The 24,253-nt window shown below is 45.8% G+C and overlaps 1 protein-coding gene across 1 annotated transcript in view; it reads right to left on the bottom strand.

Moving 5' to 3' along the window:
* HCN4 (hyperpolarization activated cyclic nucleotide gated potassium channel 4) overlaps positions 1-24,253 on the bottom strand; it is a 105,945-nt gene that overhangs the window by 33,941 nt on the left and 47,751 nt on the right. The window contains exon 3 of the mRNA XM_052808869.1: positions 8,108-8,269. Coding sequence (XP_052664829.1) covers positions 8,108-8,269 — 162 coding nt within the window. The remainder of the gene's footprint in view (positions 1-8,107; positions 8,270-24,253) is intronic.

Raw genomic sequence — 24,253 nt, 5'->3', positions numbered from 1 at the left:
AGAGATGGGAAGGGCAGAAAATTAAGATGATAATGTCCAGATGGCAAGTTCTTCTCAGTGTAAAACAGGGCTTTTTTCAAGGAGCTGAGAAAACTACAAATGGTCTCATTTGAGAGATGCAATAAACCACTGTGAGAAGCCAGCTGAAGTCAACGGCTTCTTTCGGACACCCTGTGCTCTCCCACTGCAACTAACACAAGAAGCACCTCAGCAATTACATCACGGGGTAGGGAAGAAAAAAAGCATAAGTTTCATGATAATTCTGATTAGCTTGAGTTCATCAACAGCTCAAGGTACATTTACTATCCTGTGGGTATTATATGCTAGCAAGTCCTTGCCACAAAACCTTGTAAAATAAATGCACTGTCATCACACATTGCTATTACAAGGTATGTGAAAAAATACCTCTGCTACAGTGACATTCATTGCAGCACATAATCTGTATATTCATCAGTCTTCTTTCTGTTCCTAGGAAGGTGTTAACATTATGGCTATAGCTGTGCAGATACATATACCATGGCGACTTAGAAGGTCATTGTACAGAAGGCCTGTACAAATAGACAAGCAATACTTTCGTGAACTCCCTTCAGAGAGAAGCAGCAGCCTCCGCACCACTGACCAGCAATGCTGGGAGCCCTGGAGTTTACTGGATACCTCTTTGGAGGTGTCTCATCACAGTCAGGCGGATGGCCGATGACCTCTCTGCAAACAGCTCTCTGAGTGTCACTAACATTGATGGAAATTTTTCAGTAAGCTTACAAGTAGTAAACAGAAGCAAAGTGTACTGTTGCTGTTTGTGAGCTGTGGCAAAGAGCTGGAACCTCTGGAGAGTGTTAATGCTTGGTTAGGAGATAAGCACATGGACAAAGACAGGCGATAGTGTTACCCTGGCCATATTCAGTTACATTATGCAAGACAGGCCTGATTCACACTGCAACACGAAGGGCAAAGCAACAGAAGTGGCAGCAAAGCGGACACAGAAGCAGCAGCACATTCACAGCCCCAGAAGAGACTGCTCCCTGCTGGCGCCAGCCTGTCTGGGCTCACCTTCTGAACAACGCAAGAACCTGTTCACCTCCTGCACTGGAAAAAACTACCCTTGAGTCAACAGAGAGACAAGAGACAATGTGGCCATTGGTGTCTCTATTCCTGTCTGTGCAGCTGGCTTGCCAGTGTGTGAGGAGCCACAGCCCAAAGGGGAGCCTGCTACAGATGGAGGCAAAGAGCGTTAGCACTCTGCTGCCCACACAGGGCAGCAGGAAGCATCCAACCACGGGCGCTGCCTGAGGTGTAAGCACCAAAGGAGTGAATCTGCGTGCTCCTTTGCCTCACCTGTGTCTATGCTGTGGCCCCTAGAGTCCTGGCTGAAGAAGGGGGGGGGGGGGGGGGGGGCATTTTTTTACCACCCAGGTTTTGTGTCATTTTGCAGACCCACTTCTGATCTGTGAAGGCATCAAACATCTAACACACCTTACACAGGCATCCCTGCATCTTCACTGTTAACATTTCCAGGAGCCAGAGTCCCTTTCCCTCAGCCCTGTAGTACTAGCAGTCATGAAGCTGTGGCCCCTGCACTTACAGAACGGCAAATGCTGTAAACTCTACGGCTTTAGTCCATCTATGGTCCATGCTTCGGCAGGGAAGTTGTCACCCTGAGACAACAGGCAGGAGCAGTCACACTTGACCAACCTTTGCTTAAAATGGTGTACCACTTGTAAAGGTAGGCAGGACATTCACAGCTTTACTGGGGAAGAGGCAGTAGTGCAGGTATCCTGTCCCATCCCTTCCTTGTTAAATTAATTCCTTTCCCATGCAGGCATTTCTCACTGGACATTGCAGAAATGCTGCTGCCTTCCAAGTTCAGTGTGGCAGTAGTTTAACAGGGCAGCACATCTCCACAACAGAATTGAGAGCAGGAAGAAAAGAAATGCCAAGCTGAAATTCCAAAGGGAATGTGGGAAGACAGAGTAAGAATAGCTGAGCTGGAATTTGATATATCAGGGAACTGGCTGCCAGGGTCTTTAATTGCCATGAATGATCAGGGCCTAAGAGGAACATCTGGGTATCAGGCAGGTTCAAGTTTTAAAAGCCATTCTTCCAGCAACTTGCTGCTCAGGAGTGCTGTTTATGAGGAAGCTTGCCAGTATTTTGTAGGAATTAGTCATCCAAAACTACAACATCCAACATCACTGAGCCTCCGTTGCCTGCAGAAACACTTCTGGCTCCCTGGGAAGTCTACACCTACAAGTCACAACCCCAATTCCCATCAGCAGCATGGCTCCCTGTGAGCACAGCCTGCTTCGTGCCAGACTGAGGAGACCGCTGAGTAATGACAGACTGAGGGACAAGAGCTGGAGAAAAACACGGAGTGTTTAAAAAAATATCCTGAGCAATGTGGTCTACTGGGAGAAGAGATCAAGGGCTGCTGAAAGAGAGGCACTTTCATGAAGGGGAAACCTTTCAGAGCAATTACCTTTAGGACACAACCTCCGAGCTCTTTGAACATCTGTAAAGAGCACTGGATCCTCATGGCACAGTCTATGCGATGACTCTTTGCTTACAGGCCTCAGTATATCTTTAGTTTTTAGGCCTGCTCTACACTCTTTTGTTTTCCACAGAATAAGCAGGCAGGTCAAGAATGCAGCACTTTAAGCCAGACTAGTAGTAGTGGTTCCAAATGTACTGTGGGACACAAGTTTACTAGCATCATGGTGCTTTATACTGATACAGCTTGTTTCTGTAAGAGCCATACCCCTACACTCAATACACCACTATGCCAGTCCCCGCAGTGGGAGGGTTGTACTACTTCAAATATACTGGAGTGGTTAAAATGGCCCATTAGGGTAGGTAAATGAGGCATTAAACTGCAGAAAGAAAATCACTCCTCGTTAACCAAATCTCAAAGCAAGCTAAAATGGAGCTACAGATCTGTGCTTGAACATAGTCAAGAGGGATGTTAACTCAGACACATGCCAGGCACTAAGAGCATTTGCAAAAGCGAGTTAAAATTACTTTGAAGCTGTTTCTCAGACTAGCTTGTTTTTAACATCCACACTGGCAGTACTATAAGGGTTTCTCTGGGATGAGTGTCTGGACTGCAATGCCTCTGCTCAGATCCACCCTTGAATACTTGGAGACATGTTTCTGGAACTCTTCAAAGGCAGTGTTGGGTTCTGCAGTATCTTACAGAAGCACCTAAAGAAACGGTATAGTGTCTTACAGGATGTTCTGGGTTTGATGTACGTGTGAGTGCACCTGGCTGAGCCCTTACTGGAGAAGATTAGAAAGAGAGAAGTAAAGACACAGAGAAGTACTGGCAAATTCTTGGCGTACAGGCATAGTCCACAGGCACAATGTTATTCCTGTCTTACACTACTAACATTTCACAGTATTAAGGAGCTGTCTGTAGTGAAAGGGCATATTTCAATCTTGTGAACTCCTACATTTGTCTCAGCAGTGATCTTATCAACAGAGTTGTTACTTAGGGGTTGCTACTGCACACCACTTATGTCAAGCTGCGAAATAAGGCCTCTGAACATCACTGCCCTCCCCTGGACAACACTGTAACTGCTGGGCCGGGAAAACAAACCTTCAGATCCAGTTTAAAGGAAGGGAATAGTGGGAAGAGAAATGGAGATGAAAGGTCGAACTTTACATCGGACAGAACTTGCCTGTTCTGGGCTTATTTCCAAGGAGAGCTTTGCATGGCCTTCACCTCAAAGAAGATATTTTCTCAGGACTCTGAGTGCACCAGCCTTAACTGCCCCAGTCAGCCTTGCCTGGGACTGCCACCCATGCGCCCATTGTTCCTGGAGCTCCATTTCAGCGCAGGCCTGAGCACCCAGACCTTGCCTGAGCCAGCTGTACCTGTGCCCAGCCCTGGGCCCTGAACATACGCTTTAGCCTTGTTTCCAGCCTTGCCTCTCACCCCATCTCTTGCTGCTCCTAACCAGACTCCCAGGGTAGACCCTGGACATGACTGTCACCCTGCCTTCACTGAAATGGTCAATGGACCCTGTTATCACCACTTCTGCTCTGCCCACCCTGTTTCGGACTGGTAGGACTGTGCCCTAGTTGGCAAGGGCACTGCCTGTGCAGTGGTCACCTTTGGCTCCTGGCTCATATCCCATCATGGAGCAGCCCTATTCTTGCTGCTCACTGACAGACTTTATGAAACATGATCATCTACTACACAGCTTCATATGCCTGCTGAGTGAGGGTAGGAGGGATCTGCTGGACCAGAGGCTTGGGGGGAGTGAGGAATCACACAGGAGATTGCTCTGTGTTCCACAACACATGCTGCATCTGTTTCTCTTCCTCCTTTCTATCAGCAACACTACAAGAATGTGTTGGGGGGCGGGGAGGGGGGGTTAAGCTCAAAAGGAAAGCTACTCTCCTTCTTTTGGTAGAAGGGAAGACGGAAGACGATTAGTATTTCCTATGCAAGGTCGCTGCATTTGACATGGGGATATTTGCCTTCCCTGCAGGGTTTATCAGTTCAGCACAATACCCAAAGGAGTGAACCACGTGTTTCCAACAGCTTTCAGGTCTCAACAGAGCTCAGATTTCTCTGATGAGGAGCTGCCAGGCAAGGGTCTTGGGGAGATGCTGCTGCCCGCACACATGCCGCTCTGCAGCTGACTCACTAGCTTTTCTCTTTTTAATAAAGTGCCCTGTAGGGAAGATAATGCTGAAGCCCCTGAGACTGGGGCTGAGCAATTAATACTGAAAACATCCTTCCCTGCCATTTCAGAGCCAGTTCAGAAAGAAGTCAGAGACTCACTCCTTGTACAATTGCTAAAGATGAAACATGGTGCATGTAGAAAACACCAAGATGAATTGGACCCAGGGATTTATTGAGCCCCCGATATGCTTTTGGCAATACCAGACCCTTCACAGATCCCCTGGAAGAGGATCAAACCTTTAGGAAGCAGATGGAAGGTGATGAATCTTCTTTCCCTGCTGTGTCGGAATCAGAGCTGGTTTTACGGACTGCCAAGTGACTAGGTGGGAAACTCCGGTGGAAGAGCAGCACCAGCATACTCAAGGAGAAAGCCTCCAAAGCATTTGGCACCTCACTTTCAGCTCCCTTTGGCTGTAGCAGCTTCAGAAGATTCCTTTTTTTCCTACAGTGGTTCCCTCCCAGCTTTTTGGCTCCTGTGTGTAATCAGGGCAGTCGTGCACCAAGTATATTTATCTCCTCAAAGCTGTGACCAGGTCAGTACAGAATGTCCCAAAATCCAACCTACCAACTCCCTGTCACAGACAGATGCCATCCTGGCCTCCCACCTTCCAACCCTGTCCATCACAACTCTCAAATAGAGCCATTCTGGAAACTATCAAGATCTTGGCATCAAAGTCGGAGAACAGCCCAGACCACCGGTTTCTTGTTGTTTCCTGACTCAGTGGCCTCTCCTATTACTTCACTATAGACTATATGTAAATTGTTGCACTAATCATGCCATCCAGATTCATCACTGGTCCCAATGACACATCTGGAAATCTTCTCAGGAGATTAGAGGACAGCACCTTAATGTGAGAAGAAACTAGCTGATTCCAGAAGAACTAATTATTCTCTTTGTTAAATGTTCTAAACCCAAGCTATTTTGGGGCTGGCATATTCCTGTACAGCTTCTGGAGTGAAAGCCACCTGAACTATAGGTGGGGCATATAACAGTCTCTCCAGCTCTTCATCCCAGTTTCCTGAGGCTCCATTTCTGAGACAGTCACTGAGATAATAATTTTTTTTCACTTTTATTAAATGGAAAAAGTGAAGGTGATTTAGCTGTAGAGGAGAAGCGCAAAAAATCACACAAGGCAAGTTTAATTCCCAGCTTCACAGGCTCTCAAGGCTGCAGCATGAGCCCTTGCCTGGTAAAGGTCTGCTCTGGATAGAAACTTTCTACCCTGCCCCTCCTGGAGACTCTGTTGAGCCCTCCTGCCTGTGGGATGCATCTTTCCCCCCTCTCCTCAGTCTTGCTGCTAAGAAAGGTGCCTAAGCTAAATCTTTTCTTCCTTTGTCCTGTCTCCTGCCACCTTTCAAGACCCTCTCCCTTCACTACAGTTACCTTGATGGTCATTTATAGCCGCTGATCACAGTCTGGCCCAGGTAACTCTTTTTCTAGGTTATATGAATTTAGCTGTGTTTCCCTTCTCATAAGGCTCTGATCCCAACATGTTTGCAGCTCTTTGTTCCACTGGGTTACACAAGTGGTTTTCCGGCTTTACAGCCTGAGTGAACAGTGTCCAAGAGCCAATTTGCATTAGCTTGTGCCATGCATTTCTGCAACATACTCAGTACAACCCCAGGTCTCAGACTGTTGTAGATACCCACTGTTACAGTATTTACTTATCCTCAGAAGCATCTAGGGAGGGAGAGCTCTCTGAGACTCCCATCTGACTTGCCAACAGAACAGAGTTGGGAACTGAACCCAGGTGTCCCACTTTCAGTCAGTGCTCCAGCCACTGGATTATTCTTCCTCTTACTGCATGTGTCTGCCATTGCTAGTTATTGTCTTCTGTGAAGGTTTTCCATGCACCAGTTACCAGTAGACCTGGTTGTTTTGACTCTTCAGGTCACATTGCAGCTTGTGTTGCAGCTCGTGTTGCAGTTCTCATCTGTTGGCCTTTGAGCCAAGTGTGCTACTCACACTTGTAACTCTGCAACCCTAGCTTTTACCTCTTCCCCCAGGGTTGGATGGGAAAAGTAGATAGAATTTGTTGCCATCAGACAACAGCCTCCACCCAAATGTTAGGGTAAAGGAAACATGGTTCAAATCTGCTGCTCTGAAGCTGTCCTGCAAGGGCACCATAGCCAAGTCACTTCATTGGATGGGGATGATACCTGTCTGCACCTCTGAGCTCTCCAGGATGATGAGCTGTATGTCCTTTTGAACTTGAATAGCACAAGCACAATGGGGCCCTGATCTTTCATTGTTCCTGCCATATAAATAATAAAAAGGCAGCATGGGGGAAGATAAGGCAGCTGCTGCATGGGTTGTTCTTCCACTGTAGATAAATAAAGGGTTCTAGTCTCCAGAACTGTCAGTCTGGCACCTTTCAACAGCAGGAAGTGAATTATTATTGCAGAGGGAAGAAATGAATAAATAAACAGACGACTTTTTCATGGATGCTCACTCTTCTCAGGCATGGGCAGCATGTGCCCACAGCTCTGCATGTGGGAGGCATGGGAAGTTGGCAGTTCTTTTATACATTTTACATTTGTTCTGTTCTGCCCAACTGCCTGATTTTTTTTTTTTTTTTTTTAAGAAGAAATTGGCTGGGTGAATCTGGAGGTTAAGAGCTGCAATAAGAGGCAATTTTTTAAGCTTTGTCAGTTTTTGCTGCTTAATCAACTGGACATTGTCCCTTTGAATAAAAGATCCTGAATTCTCAGCGAAATGGTTGAAAGGTACCATGAACTCCCTGTGCATTTACCATATGGTATAAATCTCCCTCACAGCAAACAGCAGAGTGAGCAGCACAGCTTGGGACGTTATTGGGAAGTCTGGCTACTGATCCCATGATGGGAGGCCGAACTGTGCCTTGGCAGAGTCTGTTTCAGCCCCCTTTAATGGGATATTGTGCAGCTCCCCAGGGAGAAGGGTGGGTGATGACACCGACCCTTCAAGTCGATATGCAGCAGAAGGCTTAACAGTTTCCTTGGAACCAGTGATGGAAATTATCGATCAGTCCCGGCTATGGCTCTAGGACCCCCTGTGCCTCCTGCCTTTGGCTCAGAACACCCAGATACCAGCAGAAAACCGTTTCCATTCTTGTTCTTTACTGTTTCCTGCCAGGAGGGGGAGCCTGGCTCCTGCCTTCTACTGCAGGCAGCCCGCAGCAGGCTCTGCTGGGGCTGGTTCCGGCTCTGCAGCCCCGAGACTGTCTCGTTGCAGAGACCGCCTCCAAGGAGTCTCCATGCCCACAGTGCCGTGGCTTTACAAGTGCCTGCTGGACAGTGGAGGAAGGCCCTAAAAGGAGGTGGGAGGAAATGGGAAGCTGGGAGATGCCACATTAGTGCTGGGAGGTCAATGCTGAAATGGTGATGCTGTGACGGAGGGCCTGGGTTTAGGGCCATGAGGGAGCAAGCAGGGCAGGCACTTACCACCATGCGGTTGAGGGACACCCAACAATCGTCAGGGAAGTCCTGCAGCATAGGCACAAGGAACTGGAGGCAGCCATCCCAGTGACACAGCAGCAACATCATCCCAATCAGGTTCACAATCCGCACCACCGCACTGGCCAGATCGTAGGTCATGTGGAAGATCTGCGGGGGACAACAGGGAGCAGATTAGATGGCAGCTCCCCAAACAACCAACCCAACATAATTAGATGCAGTACCAGGGTCAAGAACCTTGCTAAAGTAACAGAAAAGGCTGCATCAGCTCAGCTCAGGTCAGTCACAGTATGCAGGCAGAACCAGCTGAAAAACAGATTAAAAACCAAAATACAAAATCATAATCATTGACCCCTCTTGCCCTTTGATTTTGCCTTCTAATTTACATTAAAAGCTCCACAACTCATTTTATAAAATAAATTGGTTGCAAATATTTCTGGAACATCAGCCACTCCTCAGAAATAAACTCTATCATTACATGTTTTTAACTGCAATGCCCTTCTTTGATTTCTGCTGTTGCTGAATATATGCCACACAGTGACCCATGGTGGAAGCTGTCTTTGTACTGGATGTCAGATGCAGTCTCTGCAAGTATCAAACACAAGAAAGTATGGCCTCAAACTCAGCAGCGACTTCTAGAAGAGGATCTGATTCAACTATTTTCTTGCATTTCTTGTATCCTGCTGCTATATCACTTCCGGTCTTACGTGAAGGTGGGCAAGGAAAAGATAAACATGGCAGAGCTGTATAGCAGTTCTTAGCAAGGAAGCCCAGAAACCTGTCAACAAGCAACAACAAACACACCTCTGCAGTCCGTTCTCTAATGCAAAGGGAGTCTATGGCCATGTTGTCCGTAGTGCTAGTCATAAAGAGGACACACTGAGAAATCCAGGTGCCCTATTACCAAAGCTGCATATGCAGTCAAGAATTACTTGATGGACACTGTTTTTTTCCTATGCGTGGTGTGTTGCGGAGACATTGGGTGTGCTTGGCTCTTATGCCCAGCTTTGTGATGACTGTTAGACACACAGGGCATGCCAGAGACCGCTATCCTGAGCTACGTATCTGCCCAGGTTTGGTTTTCCCTACCTTACAACATGCCACAGTGAGGAGAGATGGGTTCTGGAGAGCGTGGCTGGCCCTGGGTGGCTCAGCACAGAGCCCACCTTCTGGCCTCTTTTGCCATTAACACAGCTCATGAAGGGAGATCTTCAAACTGTCACTGGGCAATGGTTTGGATCCAGTAAGGACCATACCCTTAGTCCTCACAGTGTGCTGGCTTCCAGCTAAAGCAGCCTACTGCATCACCCTGAAAACAGAGACCCTGAACACATCTGGCATCGTCTCCCACATGCTGCTATGTCACCACGGCAATTTGTGACAGAGCCAGGATGGATGGAAGCCTGACAGCCATGCCCACAGCCCTGCCCTAGAGCCTCCTCTGGAGAAACGTTAATCACTGCTCCCCACACACGGTCTGGCTGTTTCTGGTAGAGGAGGAGTGAAATATCTGGACAGCTGTGTGTGAACAAAGTGGAGAAATTCACTGCTGTCAGCTGCTGTAGCTGGGCCTTCTCGGGAGGCCTCCCCATGGTTTGAAGGCACATACAGCCTCCCTGTTTTGCAGCCCAGCCCACTATCTGGTGACACAATGTCCTGGTTGGATTTGATGGAAGGGAACAAAAAGCAGAGGAATGTGAGGAGCAAAGACGACTACTGCGAATCAGATGATGCTGCATGTCCCAGCTCTATTCCCGCATTTCCGCCCTGACCTGTAGGATGGTACTCCCTTCCAGGGTATATTTCAATCATCAGCTCTGTCCTAATGTGGCTACATCGGCTTGAAGCTTCCCACAGAGCCTGTTTACCCCACCCTGCAGCCCCTCTTGCTCTCTCAGTCCTGGACTCCCTAACAGCCCTTCCATAGCCCCTGAACTCTGGCCCACAGCCTCTCAGCTATGTTACCTGCAGAGTCCTCCTCTGCAGCTCTGCTCTTGTACCTCAGCCCTGCCCTGCTGCTCCAGCCCTGCGTGGTCACACTTTCTGTTTTCTGACCTGCCACCACACCTCTCATTACAGTGTGACTCCCAGTGCTGTTGTAAAACCGACCTCCAAGTGAGCCATGCAGAGCAGCACACAGTGACACCTATCCAACCTCACCATTTCCTTAGGGATGTAGAAGGATTAACTGTCAGTTCTTTGGATGTAAAACAAACCTGTAACCACAACTTTCTTATGGGGCACCAGGCAGAGGGCCCAAAGGCACAGAGACCCTGATACAGGCTTATATAAGATAGCAAAGTAATTTTCAGTTTGCTGAGTTATTAATAAAAACTATGTGACTGAAACTGCAGGGAGAAGCATGCCTAGAGCTTCCTGAGTCCTGAACACCTCCAGAGCACTGCCTGGGCTCCACTGAGCCGCAGTGTAGGAAGATGGGCATGCAGGGGGGTGACCCAGCTGCCTGGGAATCACCTCCGGAGGGGCAGGTGATTACCGAGGGAGACGACTCTCAGGGAAGTATCTGAAGCTGGGGATAGGCCATAGGCATGCTATGTGACTGTATGGCTAAGTCCATATAACTCCTTGCTGCTCTGACAGAGATAGTCCTGCTCCTCCCAACCACCCATGGCAATATGTACCTGCCATCTTTGCCTATACAAGGGATCAGCCTCCTCTGATCCCATAGTGAGTCAGTTCAAGCAGCTAAAAAGGCAGAAAACTTTTGTTATAAAAGAAAGGAATCATGGTTTGTCAGTTTAGCTGCCTACACTGGCTCATCACTCTGTTGTCAGAGCTAGCTGTTCAATTTGAATGCCTGTTTCCACAGCAGATATTAACACTTCCCTACCTAATCAGGATGCCACGAGGTCATATGCATTGAGAGATGCCAACATGTTCAACCCAGACTGGGAGAGAGCCACAGAAGAATGCTAGAAACCAGAAGGATGAATGATTTGGATAACTGCTTCTCAACTCCATTATTTCCGCTGCATCCAAGATGCAGGTGGAGTCCACAGTGTCACTTAGTGTGAGAAAGGCTATTCTAGAGATATTTCTGGGCTGAAAAGAAGAAAATATCCAAAATCCAGCATGAAAGGCTGTTCTAGGAAATCCAACTCTCATTGCTGATTCAATAGGTCAGTATGAAAGCTGAGCACATAATTCATAAAGAATAATTCCTACTGGTTTCATCTTTTTTTTTTCCCATTGCAGAAATGATCATTCTCATTTAGATAACCCAAAGCGAATCCAGCCTATTTGAGTGACAACCACGGGCTATGCTTTTAATGAAGCCAGAGCCGCAGTTTGCAGAAGGATCTCTGAATGGATCTTTTGTATCGCCAGGGTTTTACAGTGCTAATGACTTTCCCTCTCCCACCTATGTGTGTTTTTCAAATAGCTCCAGCCCTCCTGTACCCCAGGGAACTCCAGCCAGGGACAGGGAGAAACCCTGTCAGATTTAGGAAGTGCCTTTTTTCCTTTAATATGTTAAAAGCAGAGAGTGAAGAGCCTGAGGAAATGGATGGTTTAGGGGAAACGTGAATGGATATGGAGCTTCTTATATGATAATTGGGATCTATTCTAGTCAGGCTAGGGCAGAAAGCCTTTATTCTTTGGTGCACCTCTGAAAAACAGGAATAAATGAGTGTGTTTGCTTCTGCCATTAGGCCCCACTGCCTCCTCTCATGCACTAACAACTCACACATTTGCTGGCGGCTGAGAATGGCAGCTCTGTGCAGAGTGTGTGTATGACTTGGCTCACAGGTCTTCCTTCACCGCTGGGTCACCACCCATCATGTAACCCACCTGTAAGCATATGACCCAGTCTTGAAGCACAAAGGGGAGGAGAGTCCTGCCTCTGTATTAACACTCAGGCGCATCTGCCCTTGTAGTGCATGGATGTTCCCAGTCCAGCGCTCAGAGAGGCCAGGAGCTCAGTGGCCATTCAGGATTGCCCTCTAATGCCCAGCACTGACTAGAGGGAAGGATCACAACTGAGCTGACACAAACTTCTCACACAGTTAGAGACAACATCTGCTTTACACAAGAGTGGATTCAGCTCACCTACTTTGGACCTAGAGATCAAGACTATATCATTAGAGTCATTGGATGGAAACACGCACCCAGAGGTTGACACATCCGGTTTGTGGCACTTTTTTACCTAAGAAGGAGATGCAGTGTGTCTCAAGAATTCCTGTTTCTCTCGGCAGCCCATAAAGTAAGCCTAGATAATGAACTCCAACTGTAAATGTCTGAACTGCAGATGAGACAAATCCAATTTCAAATGTCAGTATCAGGAGTTACCAGCTCATGCCCACTCCTTGGGATACATTTGCATTCACATGCAAGAGAAAAATAAGAAACACTCACTGTGCAGCACACAGGAATAACTGTGAAGGGGTTTGAATGAACACCTTTCACTGAGAAGCAGCTCCTACTGTAAACAGGTGCCTGTGTTGCAGGGAATACTAACTCCAGTAGTGTGCTGGAGAGTGTCTAAGCCAGTGCTGCAGTGCCCTAAAGCAATCTATATAGCTCGCCAGGGAGAGGTGGGGAAGAAACATTCTAGAATAGCTCATCCACAAGCAGAGGAACATGAGTGGTAATTGGAACTTCTCTGGTTTTCATGATTAACACTCAGGGCTTTCTTGTCCTTTTGTAACACAACCCAGCCTGGGTCCCAGAGCAGCACACTTCCTTCTGCCCCTGGAACTGCTTGTGCTTTCCGGCTTTCTGCTGCCTGTGATTTGGAAAAAGGGAGTGAGGAGGAGGAGAAGGACAAAGCACAGAATCACGCTTAGAAGCACCTCTTTCCAAGGGTATTCTCTGATAGAGCTAATATCCCTGTTTCTTGATTGTCCAAAACAAGCTGTGGCTTCAGAACCCTGTTACAAAGTCGGCTCTGTCCTTCTAACCAAAGGACACCTTGCAATGCTTTCTGAAAGGACAGCTTGGGAAAGTGGGAGGATCAAAACTTTCCTCAACAAAGTCATCTCTGGTTATACAAGAGCTCCATCTTGGAAATCCCGCTTATACAGAACAAGCTATCGGGATCCTATCAGTATGAATCTGAAATCTTGTCAGCCTCAAATAACTCTGTACAGTACTCCTCAATTGGCTCTGTACTGCAGCAGGATTCCTCTAACCCGATCACTTGAGCTGGAAGAAATCAAGGACACCTTGGAGAAGTGGGGGCTTGGCTCTGGCAGTGAAACAAGGGCTTTGACTGAAATCAAAGTTGTATGCTTAATTAGACGTGTTGGTTTATGTTGGCACACAGCTCGGTGTGGCTATCCAAATGAACAGGTCACCAGAATTTCTCAGATCCTTGACAGCAATGTTGCATTAGTGCGTCTGTCCGTCTAGGGCCGTGGAGGCTCGACTACTCTGAGAGACTGAGAGCCCACCGAGAGGACGCTGCGGGGAGTGCTGTGCAGGGCGGCAGCTCGGTCCAGGCACACTGCACCAGCCCTGCCAGGCCCAGGCCAGCTGCAGCAAAGCCTCCGTCTCTGCGCTCAGCATCCCAGCACGTCAGGCTCTGCAGGCTGGGGTGCGACTGCACATCCCTGCTGGCTCTGAGTGTACCGGAGGTGCTATGCTTGGAACAAATGGGTTTTCCTGAGGGTCTGGGGACTGCGATGCAGAGGCATACTAATGATTCTGCTTGGAGCCTGCATGGCTGAGCCGGAGCTAAACACCCTGCCAGAAAGAGCTAACAGCATCCACACTCGCTCAGCTGAACACTGGCTCTACACAGAACCGACTTCCATCCACAGGGTTTATGAACAGATTCTGCACTACAGGAAAGCAGTGAAACTGCTTGCTGCCTTTCACTACCTCTACCAGCAACATAGCAGTATTTCTGTAGCACTGCATCCAAACTAAGAAAGCCTGCTGGTCCTGAGCCAGTGCTGGTGTCTCTATCCACACTATGGTTAATATACAACTGTGATAAATCCCCTGTGGATAATCAAGTAGCTGTGACACTGCTCCAGCTTAATAGAAAGCAAAGAATTTACTCTTAATTTATGGCTTAAAAAAACCAAAGAACTTAAAAGGAAATACAAATCTCAAAAGAGAATCAAAACAGTATCATATGTCTTCCTGAGTGCTCTAGGGTCAGAGTTAAGGTTGTTCTGCTGTGAGGAAATACGTGCTTACTTACATTTAAGAAGAGTATTTGTGGACTATGGGGAAGAAAGTTAACATGTCTTCCACTCTTCCTTTCTTTACTTGGCTTTTGTAGATAACAGAGGTAAAGATACATTTTCCTCATAGAGGCATTAGCTGCCTTTTCAAACCTAAGTGTTAATCTCTCAATATACTAGGGATAGGTGGTTGCTGTGAAGAGCTTTTCTGAGCCTAAAATACTATTAGACAGATTACTGTAGCATTGCTGTACTAAGTCCCTGCATCATCAGCTACAGTGTCTCTGCACATCACCTATCTAATCACTGACTGGACCTCATCCTGTTTAGTTATGAAAACTGACTGGACAACAGTTTAAGCTCTTACTCATTCTGGCCAACATGCAAATTAAAGGCAGCTCATTGAAAAACCAGTGGTTTTGCTCATTGAGGGATCACTACCACAAATCAGTGCCAATTCTTGTGGCAAGGGGCAAAACATCACTTTCTCCACACTCAGCAACAGTCTTGACTAACACAACCCAGGCAAGAGGGGAAGGGTTTGGGAGCCTTGATGTGCAGATCCATCCTGGGACGCTGGAGAGAGGGGAGAGACAAACAACATGCAGAATTCACAGTATAGGCTTCCCCTAGAATGAAAAATCCTTTCCGGGCACACACAGCATGATGCACATCAGAGCACCAAAGCATGGAAGCCATGAGCATACACAAGGTGCACACAGAGCCAAAACCCTTGAGCAACTCAGACACTGTAAGGACACACAAGAAATCAGAGTTGAGAGAGAAAGGGCAGCTCCCCAAGAAATTCAGCCTGTTGAGTAAACCCACACCATTGGAAAACACAATGTTTCAGCAAAGCGACACAAAAGATCTCAGCTGCTGTTTTCCCTCTCCTGATGCTGCTATGGGAAGTGCATCATCAACCCCTTTACTTGCTCCTTCCTCACCCTCCCCAACTTTCTATTTATTCTTCCAGTGATGTCACGTTTAAGCTGTGCCAAAACATAAACTAATTTTACTCCAAAAGATTTGCTGTCTCAAGTAACTCACCAGGCCACACATTTGGTTCTTACATAAGAATGGACAAAATGCTGTTCTTGCCACTAAAATATACAAAGATAAAACCTCCAAATTTCTGAGGCAACTGTTGCTTGGGCTGGCCTGCTGAAAAGGGCCTTAGTTAAGGAAGAAAAATTATGTAAAGGAACGCAGTTGGGCTTATTTATAACTTCACAGTGTACTGGGAAGCAGGACTCCCTTATGAAGGATCAGCTTTGGGTCAGACAGTTTTGGCTGTGTTAATCACAATGTGTTTGGCAGAACGGCGCAATGGTATGGAGGGAGGGAGGGAGCTTTGGGATCCAGATTGTATTGGGACAACGCTGAAAGCACCAGCGAGCACACAGCAGATGGACTGGAGATGGGAAATCATCTGTGGTGCACAGATACATCTGCAAGCAGTGTGCAGATTCAAGGATGCACTCGACAGTTTGAGATGGTGTGGGATTTGGTTTTGCCTGCTTTTTGCTGTGCCAGCAAGGAAAACTATAGCCAGAAGATCAAGTTTTAGATGAAGGCAAGAGTTTGGGGTTGATTCTCTTTTTATGCTTGCTTTGCACCAAATGACATAATCAATGTCAGCAGAGTTGCTGATGCTGCCTTGAGTCAGTGCGACAGGAGAATCAGGTCCATGATTCATTAGGTTTAACGCTCACAGGGGAAGGTATTGTGGAGTGTGCTTGTCTCAGGGCTGCCTGGAACAGCGAGTTTGAGGGAAGTGCACTGAGTGCCAGGTGTTAAGAGAGATACCCAAGTAGATTTTACACTTAAAATATAATAATCCTTTGTGCTGCTGTGGCAGTTTTCATCTGAAGGTCTCAAAGGGCTCAGCTGACATTAATCTGGTATGCTTCAATATCTCCAGTGAATGTGTAATCTCCATTATTCTAGATGGGCAAAATGAGGCAAGGCACATAAAATGGAAAAGCCACTTGCCAGAGGCTGCAGAGGAAGCTGAGAGCAAAGTTTGGAGCCAAATCTAGGGATGCCAGCTTTGATCTTGTGCTCTAACCACTGCCCACGTACTGTGGCTACTAACTAAAGCCCAAGGAGGTACCCTTCACGTTCAGCAACAGCCACTTCAGCACCAAGAAAAGCCAGAGTGTGTATGTGCATGCAGGGCAGGGAGAAGTGATCTTGCAGCAGCCTGGTGATGTTAAAAGCTCTGTAAGAATATGACTTCATGTAAGCCTGCAAGCCTCTAGCTCCTCCCGAGATGATTTAACTCTTTCCAGGCAGCTTGCTTCTGGCTAATGGAAGTTCTTCTCCAGGTAGGAGCTGAGGGGCCATAGACAGAGAACAGCAGAAAGACCATGCAAAAATGAAAGAAAAAAAAAAAGCATTTTCTTGCCTTCTCCCTCAGAGACTTGTGTCAACTGGAAAATATTTACAGCAGAGAAAGGTGAAATAGCAGGACTAATTAGCACTGAGAAAGCTGGCATAAATGGCAGATGTTTATATATATATAAACCCCAAAGATCCTGCCACCACCATGTGTTTTGCCTCTCGCACTCTCAGAGTTGAGGTTGTCATGACAACAGCCCCCCTTCCCCTCCCCATGCCACCATTCCCAGCCTAGACTTTAATCTTCATCATTTTAAGAACTTTTGTCACCACGGCAACGTGACACAGACTTTTAAAAATATTTTCTAGCACAACTCAAATGACTGTCTTTCCTGCGTAGTTTTCTTTAAACCTCTATGAAAAAACATTTAGGGTTGGATTCTGCCTCCACTGAACTGAGCTGTAAGCCTCCCATGGGTGCTAGCTAGCAGGGACAGGAGCTGGCCAGTGCCTGGCATTTTCACCTCCCAGAGGGAACGTGTCCCAGAGCAGCAATGCAAGGAGTGGGGCCAGGGCTTTTTCAAGAACCTATATGACTTTGGAGGAAGCACCCCTTTGCTTTTCAATGGGGCTTATGTTCTCATACACCTACAGCTCAGATTTTCAACATTATCTCTTGATATAGTTAAATGCCTTTGGAAAAAGAAAAAATAAAATCAAGCTCCCAGAGCTGTAAGTAGGTTAGGTGGCTCATTCTCAGTGGGAATGAGCTATCTTACCTGCCTAGGCATTTTTTTTAATCCCTCATGGCTCTTATCTGCATCTTTGGGAATTGTAGTTCTTCCGAGAGGCTAGCAATGAATCACTTCTGGAAATAGGTCACAGACTTTTTTGGAAGTTTAAGAATGACCACAGTCATCAGGCAAAAGGTCTGTCTAGCTCAGTAGCTATCCATAGATACGCCTAGGGAAAGAAATACCCGGGAGGCTGAGGGGAAAGGATGCAAAACTACCTGAGAAGGAGACAAGAAACACAACTGGTTTGAAACTGGGGCCTCAAGGCCTGGAAATGGCATCAAGAAGGAGCACTAAGTGGTCTGAGAAGCTGGTCCACATGGCTCTGTGCTGGACTGGCACTCAGTGAAGGTATTCATAGCCGGGAAAGGCAGCTGAGCAGCAAGATGAGGTAACGATGGATGACTCAGATGATGTAGGTGAGTCCAGGCTGCAGACTATGTCAGAAGGACCTCATTTGCGGTCTGATCAAAAATTCACTGAGCTATGTGGGAAAACACCCCCTGAATGCAATGAACTACCAGGCACAAAGTCAATTAAAACAGTTAGCATGGACAAGTAATGAGACAAAGTACTAACAGCAATATTGATCAGGTTATGCTATTACCTAGGTCAGTGACACCCTTTCCCTTTGAGCACGGATCTGTTTTCAGCTAGGAAGTTAAAAAATTTTATAAACAGGTGTCCTGAGGAAGGGGATCCCAATCTTCTTTCCTCCCAGCAGCAACATCAGGTCTCAAAGCTGGGCCATGTCACGTACTGTTTTGAAGCTGTTTGCCTTCCACTAAGTGAGAACTTTACCATAGTTTGGGGACCCCTGATTAACAGGTAGGAGTTAAAAAACAGTAAATATAGAACACCTTCTGGGACAGTTTGGTCCAGGGAGGAAATAGTGACAGGCAGTCAAGACAGAAGTATCCCAGAAAGACATCAGTATCATGGGATAGGCTTAGTGCTCTTATCTATCCTCTCTTACCCAAACACAAGAGGAGTTTTTATCAAAGTGAAGGATCAGCTGATGAGAGGAAATGCTCTTTTTTCCAAACAATGTGCAGTTTAGCTTGCAGAATACATTGTCGCAGGAATCCTCCAGGCCAGGATATTAAAGACATGCCTAAATAAATAAATGGCTGACTAATAATAACTTTAAAAAATTGGTTTACATTCTTCCTTTTCACTGCTTAAAAAAACCCTGAGGAATAAATCTACCTGTGAGCAGATTATTTTAGAGCTGTTGATTTGGAATTCATCACGTGCTCCCTCTGAAGCATTTGATCACTATTAAGAGCAGGAGAGTGGACTAAATGAATGTTTGGTCTGTCACAGTTTACACATATGAAAGAGCCTGACCCAGAGAACTAGGGACTGCCAGCTGTATTTGTATCCATAAACACACAACCAGAACACAGGAGAAAGAAAATCAGATCAAGAGAACAGATCCTTCAAATGAGAGAGAAAATTGTCTTCTCAAAATTCAGATGCCCATAAAATAGCCATAGTTCACATTCTAGAGAACGCTGTCGCAAAAGAAATTGGCAGTGACCTTTGTCTTCATATTTCTTTCAGTCACACTGGAATTTTTTAGTTTAAGGTTCAGAACAGATTTTAAAAACTCCAAGATTGTCACTTAATGTGCTTACCAATTCATATGATTACCACCTGTGATATAATATAAACTCATGAGGTCCTGCCCAGTAAATGCAAACTTGCTGAAGAACTACAGAACTCATGCAGTTTACTCTTGATCAATTAGTATTTCTTTAATGCATCTTGCATTTCAATCAAGAGAGTAAAGCACATGCATATTAACCCACTACTAAGCCCTGTTCGGATGTCTGTAAGAGCACACTGAGAGACGCTGAGCCAAAAAATGCACACCCCAAAACCGAACACGCATGCGCCTGTTTGTCTCCAAAACACTTCTCTCTGCCTAATCAAGGCAACATCTGCACACACAGGTGAGTCCTCCACCTCATCCTAGAATGGGCTCGAGCAGTTGGAAGCAGAAGAGTTTATAGGCTCTTTCCCTACAGAAATCTGGCCCACAGCTCCACAGCTAAACCTCCATATCAGGGACCCTATAGAAGCAGTGCAGAGATCAGGGCAGCAGCCAAAATGAGTCCTACGGGCTCTTTAAAAGAACTGCAGCTACACATATTTTCACACTGATCTCTTCTCGGCTCTGCAGCTAACATTTGTTTAAAGGATCAGGCTTTCCGTCGACTGAAGTGATGGCAAGTTTTTTCTTCCTGTTTTTAAACAGAGCCGATAATCTAAATATCTACATGCTGCATCTGCCCACTGAGGCTGGTGGTGTGTTACGTTTGATTATATTTATGTACGAAAGCATAACCTATTGCTGCTTATAGCACAGTTCAGCCTGCCAGGATGGTTCACGTTCTGCAGGGAGATTGAGTACTTTCACCTAACTCAATCCTCTAGTTTAATTTGATTACAACCACAGCAACCAAGCACAACTTCCAACCTTGACTTTTTTTATGCTGTTGGTGATTGTAACATCCATGAAAGGAAGCAGCCTGGCAGGCCTGGAGACTTGAACGGTTTCATGCGCCACGAGGCAGAGAGTGTGCACAAAGGTAATGAAAGCCCCACAGGCTGCAAACTCAGTGACACTGTATTTTAATGGAGACCGAAGTTCACAGATTAAGGGTGCTCAGCACAGTGGCCTGATTTTCAGAGGGGCTGAGCATTTGCCTGCAAAGTCTCCGTTGATCCACTTTGGGCACTCTTTCTTTTTCTTGCTAGTTACCTTTCAGAAATGGCAGATGAAATGACTGGTGCACTTTGCACCACAGTGATAAAAATTTTTGACTGCTGCCCTGGACAAATTCAGAAGAGAGGTGCGCCAGGCTGCTGGGTAGGGCTGCTGTTTGGTTCCTAGTAGCACAACCTTAAATTGCTTTGTTAGTGTTGGGTTTTTTCCTAAATTGCTTTGACAAAGACTGCTCTGAACATTTCCAACAAGGTTCTGAATCATCTTTTGGGGGACCTCAACAGTCTGCCGGCAGAGTGCCAAAAGATTTCATTGCACAGACTGATGCAAATTTATTTGCATACAGTGTGTCACACACGTCGCATCTGGCCCAAGACAAGTAATGGGGACAAATGCCCTCCTACTCTTTTAGAGTAATAATAGCAATATAACCTTTTCAATATTGCAACAGGCACCTTAGAGAAGACATCTCTTAAAAGAAAAGCGCAGTGAAAATAACTCCCTGAGTAACATACCTCAGAAAACCTGTACCCTCCCGTAACCTTCATAGAGGAGACAGAGAAATTAGAGGAAGAGGAGCTGCTGGAGGATATACAGCCATTACCCTCACATGCACACAGGCCGCACTGATCCCAGGAGAGTGAAGGGGGGAAAGTGGCTGGGTGCATTTTTTATTTGCTTTAAGAATCTGGGGCAGGGAAAACTGTTTTTTAACCAACAAGCAGTGTAGATTATATTTATGAAAGTATGACAGATTAATTCCTGCTGTGGTTGTATATAGGTACTTTGGCTGATTATAGAAAAATGAACTAAGTCAGAACAAAGATGTTTAAAAGCAGTATTTAAACTCTACCTAAAATATTCTTAAACCTCCATTAATAGATGCTGGGCAGGAACATAGTCCCTAAAGGCTGCCATTTTAATTAGAAATCCAACAGGAAATGCTGCCTGATGACAGGTTATCAAGGCAAAAATCCCCAGAGCTGCAGCCTGGGAGAAGGAGGAGACTTGCACAGCTCTTTTAGGGGTATATCACAATAATATTATAATAATCATAGTAATAGTAATAATAATAGTTTGACAAGGATGTTGTATGTTCCAGCAAAATACAAGGGTGTTGTAAAAAAGTGCTGCTGTCCTGCCTGTTTCCAACTGTGCCTCAGAGGTTGAGGCCTGGAGGCATGTCAAGCTGATAATATAAAGGGGAGTCCCCCTTCTTATTCACAGTATAGTCCTTTTCTGTCCTTGAAACGAATCTTCACACTTTGACATCCTTTCTTTGCAGCAAACCTATACCAACCAACCATCCAAAAAAGCAAAAGCTATTTGTAAGTGCTTTTAAAAGGCCGCACCTTCCACAGGCAGGTTTTTATCCTTTTCCCCTGAAAAGGAAGAGGCATTCGATACTAGATCCCTGTCTGTCAGTGCTGGAATGGACTCAGACACCACCACAGCATAGCGAGATGCTTGCACAAATGTTAACAAAGTCCTAATGAAACCTTTTCTTCTTGTTGCATCATGTGATCAGAAAGTATTTTATTGGTATTTCTCTCCAAAAAGCACATTGCATGATAGAATTACTTAAACAAAACTACTTGCTTTGACCCAATTTTTGCTATTTTCCTTCTGAAATGGCTTTGCTGCTACACCTATTCAACTTTTCCTTTTAAACCTGATGGGAATGGGACCCACCACTCTCTCCTGATTAATTCCTCTCCTGGCCTGTGAGCCTGACTTCCTTCACACTGGTGCACACAAAGAATAATTTCACCCACTTTAGTTGAAACTGCAACTGAACAAGGTCAAACCACGTCAGATGTGGAGCCCAACTGCTCCAGAAAGCTCTCTTTGGCAGCAACCAGGATCAGTTCATTCAGAACAAGGCATAAGAAACCTCATATCAGGCAGAGGGATGATAACCCACCTCCCTGGAAGATTTCACCCGAATGTGTAATAGTGAAAGATTGATTTAAACTTGGAAGCCGGAGTGTTTTTTAACCTTCCAAGCTCTTGTATACCTTATAACTCTGGATATACTTATAGCTCACATAAACATCCAAACTGCCCTTGAATTGTGTTGTCTGTGGAAGAAGCTCCAATGTCTGAATACATGCTGTCTGAAAGAGTATTTCCTTGAATGCATTTGGAATTTGCTGCCTCTTCAATTTCATTGACTGCTCCATATCTTTGCAGAATACAGCATGAAAAATATATATGGTCCTCATCTTTTTCTAGCTCACTTATTACTTTACAGGCTTTTTCTTTTAATGTCTTCCCCTTAAGGGAAAGAATTTCAAACTTTTCATTTATTCCAGGTTGTTCTCAATCATTCGCATCAGTTTTCTCTCAATTCACTTTACTCCTACAGTGAAGAAGTAGCCCAAGTAACTAAAATTGGGATACTTTTATACTCAGTTATCCTACAGTGGACATTTATATTATCTTTTAGTGCTTGTCTCCACCCTGTGCTCCCCCAATCCCAGTTCTGCTTTTTTATCCCCTCCAGCAGAGAACCAGACAGTAAGAAGCTATACAGAAGAAGCTTCTATAAAGAAGCTATACTATGAAACAGAAATGGAGCTGCTTTAAGTGTTCATATTTACTCTGCTTGGTTTCTTGTTCAGTTTTAAAAGAAATTGAGTCCTTTGGAAATTCACTTCATAACCTGCTCACTCAACCCCTCCTGCCTTGCCCTGTACAGTCTGGATCATTCTTCAACTTCTACTGCCTTGTCTGATTTAATGACACCTCATTGCTGTGAAAGCCCCCAGTCCAGCAGTAGGAAAATTTGCCCCCATCAGTGTAAGAAGAAATGGGCAGAAGAAATGACAGTAGCAGCACTGAAAAATTTTCAGGGGAAATGAAGTACATAAAAATGACAGCATTGATCATTCTTTACAATCCCCTAGCAGCTCACTGCATGCTGCCGCGGCAGAGCCTCCCTTGTCAATACCTCTGAATATTTATTCAGAGAAATTAAGTCCGGGGTAGAATCTGCTTTACCTCTGTGACTGATCTACACTGGCTATGTCTACAAAGGCTACAGACTATGTACACAGAGGCTATGTGTATACCGGAAAGCAAGAATGGACTCCAAGCAAGCAATAGGTATGTGGAGCCAGCCTTGTGGCACACACTCTTCCATCTCTAGCAGTGGCTGTAGCTGTAGCACCGGTTCAAAGTATCAACAGTGATTTTAGGAGGGCTGAATATCTCAGGATATCAGCTCCTGGATGGTGTTCAGCCTCAGTCATGCTTGATCTGTCCAGACCACATGAATGAGAGCTGTGGAAAAGGGCAGAAAATACTCAGGCCCTCCACCTTGGAAGAAGCAAGGCTATGGTGTAGTCCGTGTCTGGATGTGTGCTTGTACAGATGCAGTGCAGATACTAGACAATCCAGGACTCAAGTGGTTCAGATTCTCACTGAAGTGACAGCAGGAGTCAAGAAAGACTGACATTGCCGTTTCTCCCCCCCCAAAAGAGTAATAATAGAGTGGTAAAACTGCAACACAGGACTAGATTTCTGCCCTAGAGAGCAAGCCATGCTGTAAGAAGGGATGGAGAAGGGACCAGTGCAGTGCTTCAGTGGTTTGCTTTTACTATAATGAGCGTCTTTTCCATGAACACGTCTAACCTAAGGCAGAATTATTATTAAGTGTCAGCAGTGATTATAAATGAAGCTGGATCCCTGACCCCGTAAAGCTTTGGCAGAGCAAGAAATGTGAATCAGGACACAAGCATGTCAGGCAGAGGATGTAGATACCAGGAGCAGCTGCAACATATGGGATCAGGCAAGGAGAACCAGCAGGGCAGCAGGGACATTATTCCTAGACAACATTGAAGTACTCATTTCAGAAAGCTTTAGCACTAGGACTAAATGATTATCTGTTTTAAATAATACTATTAGTTTCTTTCTTTGTGTTTATGGTGCTTTCCCCTCCACAAAGTGAATAGGGAGTTAAGTTGCAGACAAGGAGTTATGCTAGAGCAACATGGGGTAAGAAACAGGCTGTTTTGAAACCCAACTTCAGGCAAACTTGACTCCTTCTCAGACTGATGTCATCTCAGCAGCCTGAGAAGGGGTTGGTGGGATGCCTCAAAAAGACAAG

Source organism: Harpia harpyja, chromosome 14, assembly GCF_026419915.1.
Source record: "Harpia harpyja isolate bHarHar1 chromosome 14, bHarHar1 primary haplotype, whole genome shotgun sequence".
In the NCBI taxonomy this organism is placed as follows: domain Eukaryota; kingdom Metazoa; phylum Chordata; class Aves; order Accipitriformes; family Accipitridae; genus Harpia; species Harpia harpyja.
This window is presented reverse-complemented; position numbering and strand designations above follow the sequence as displayed.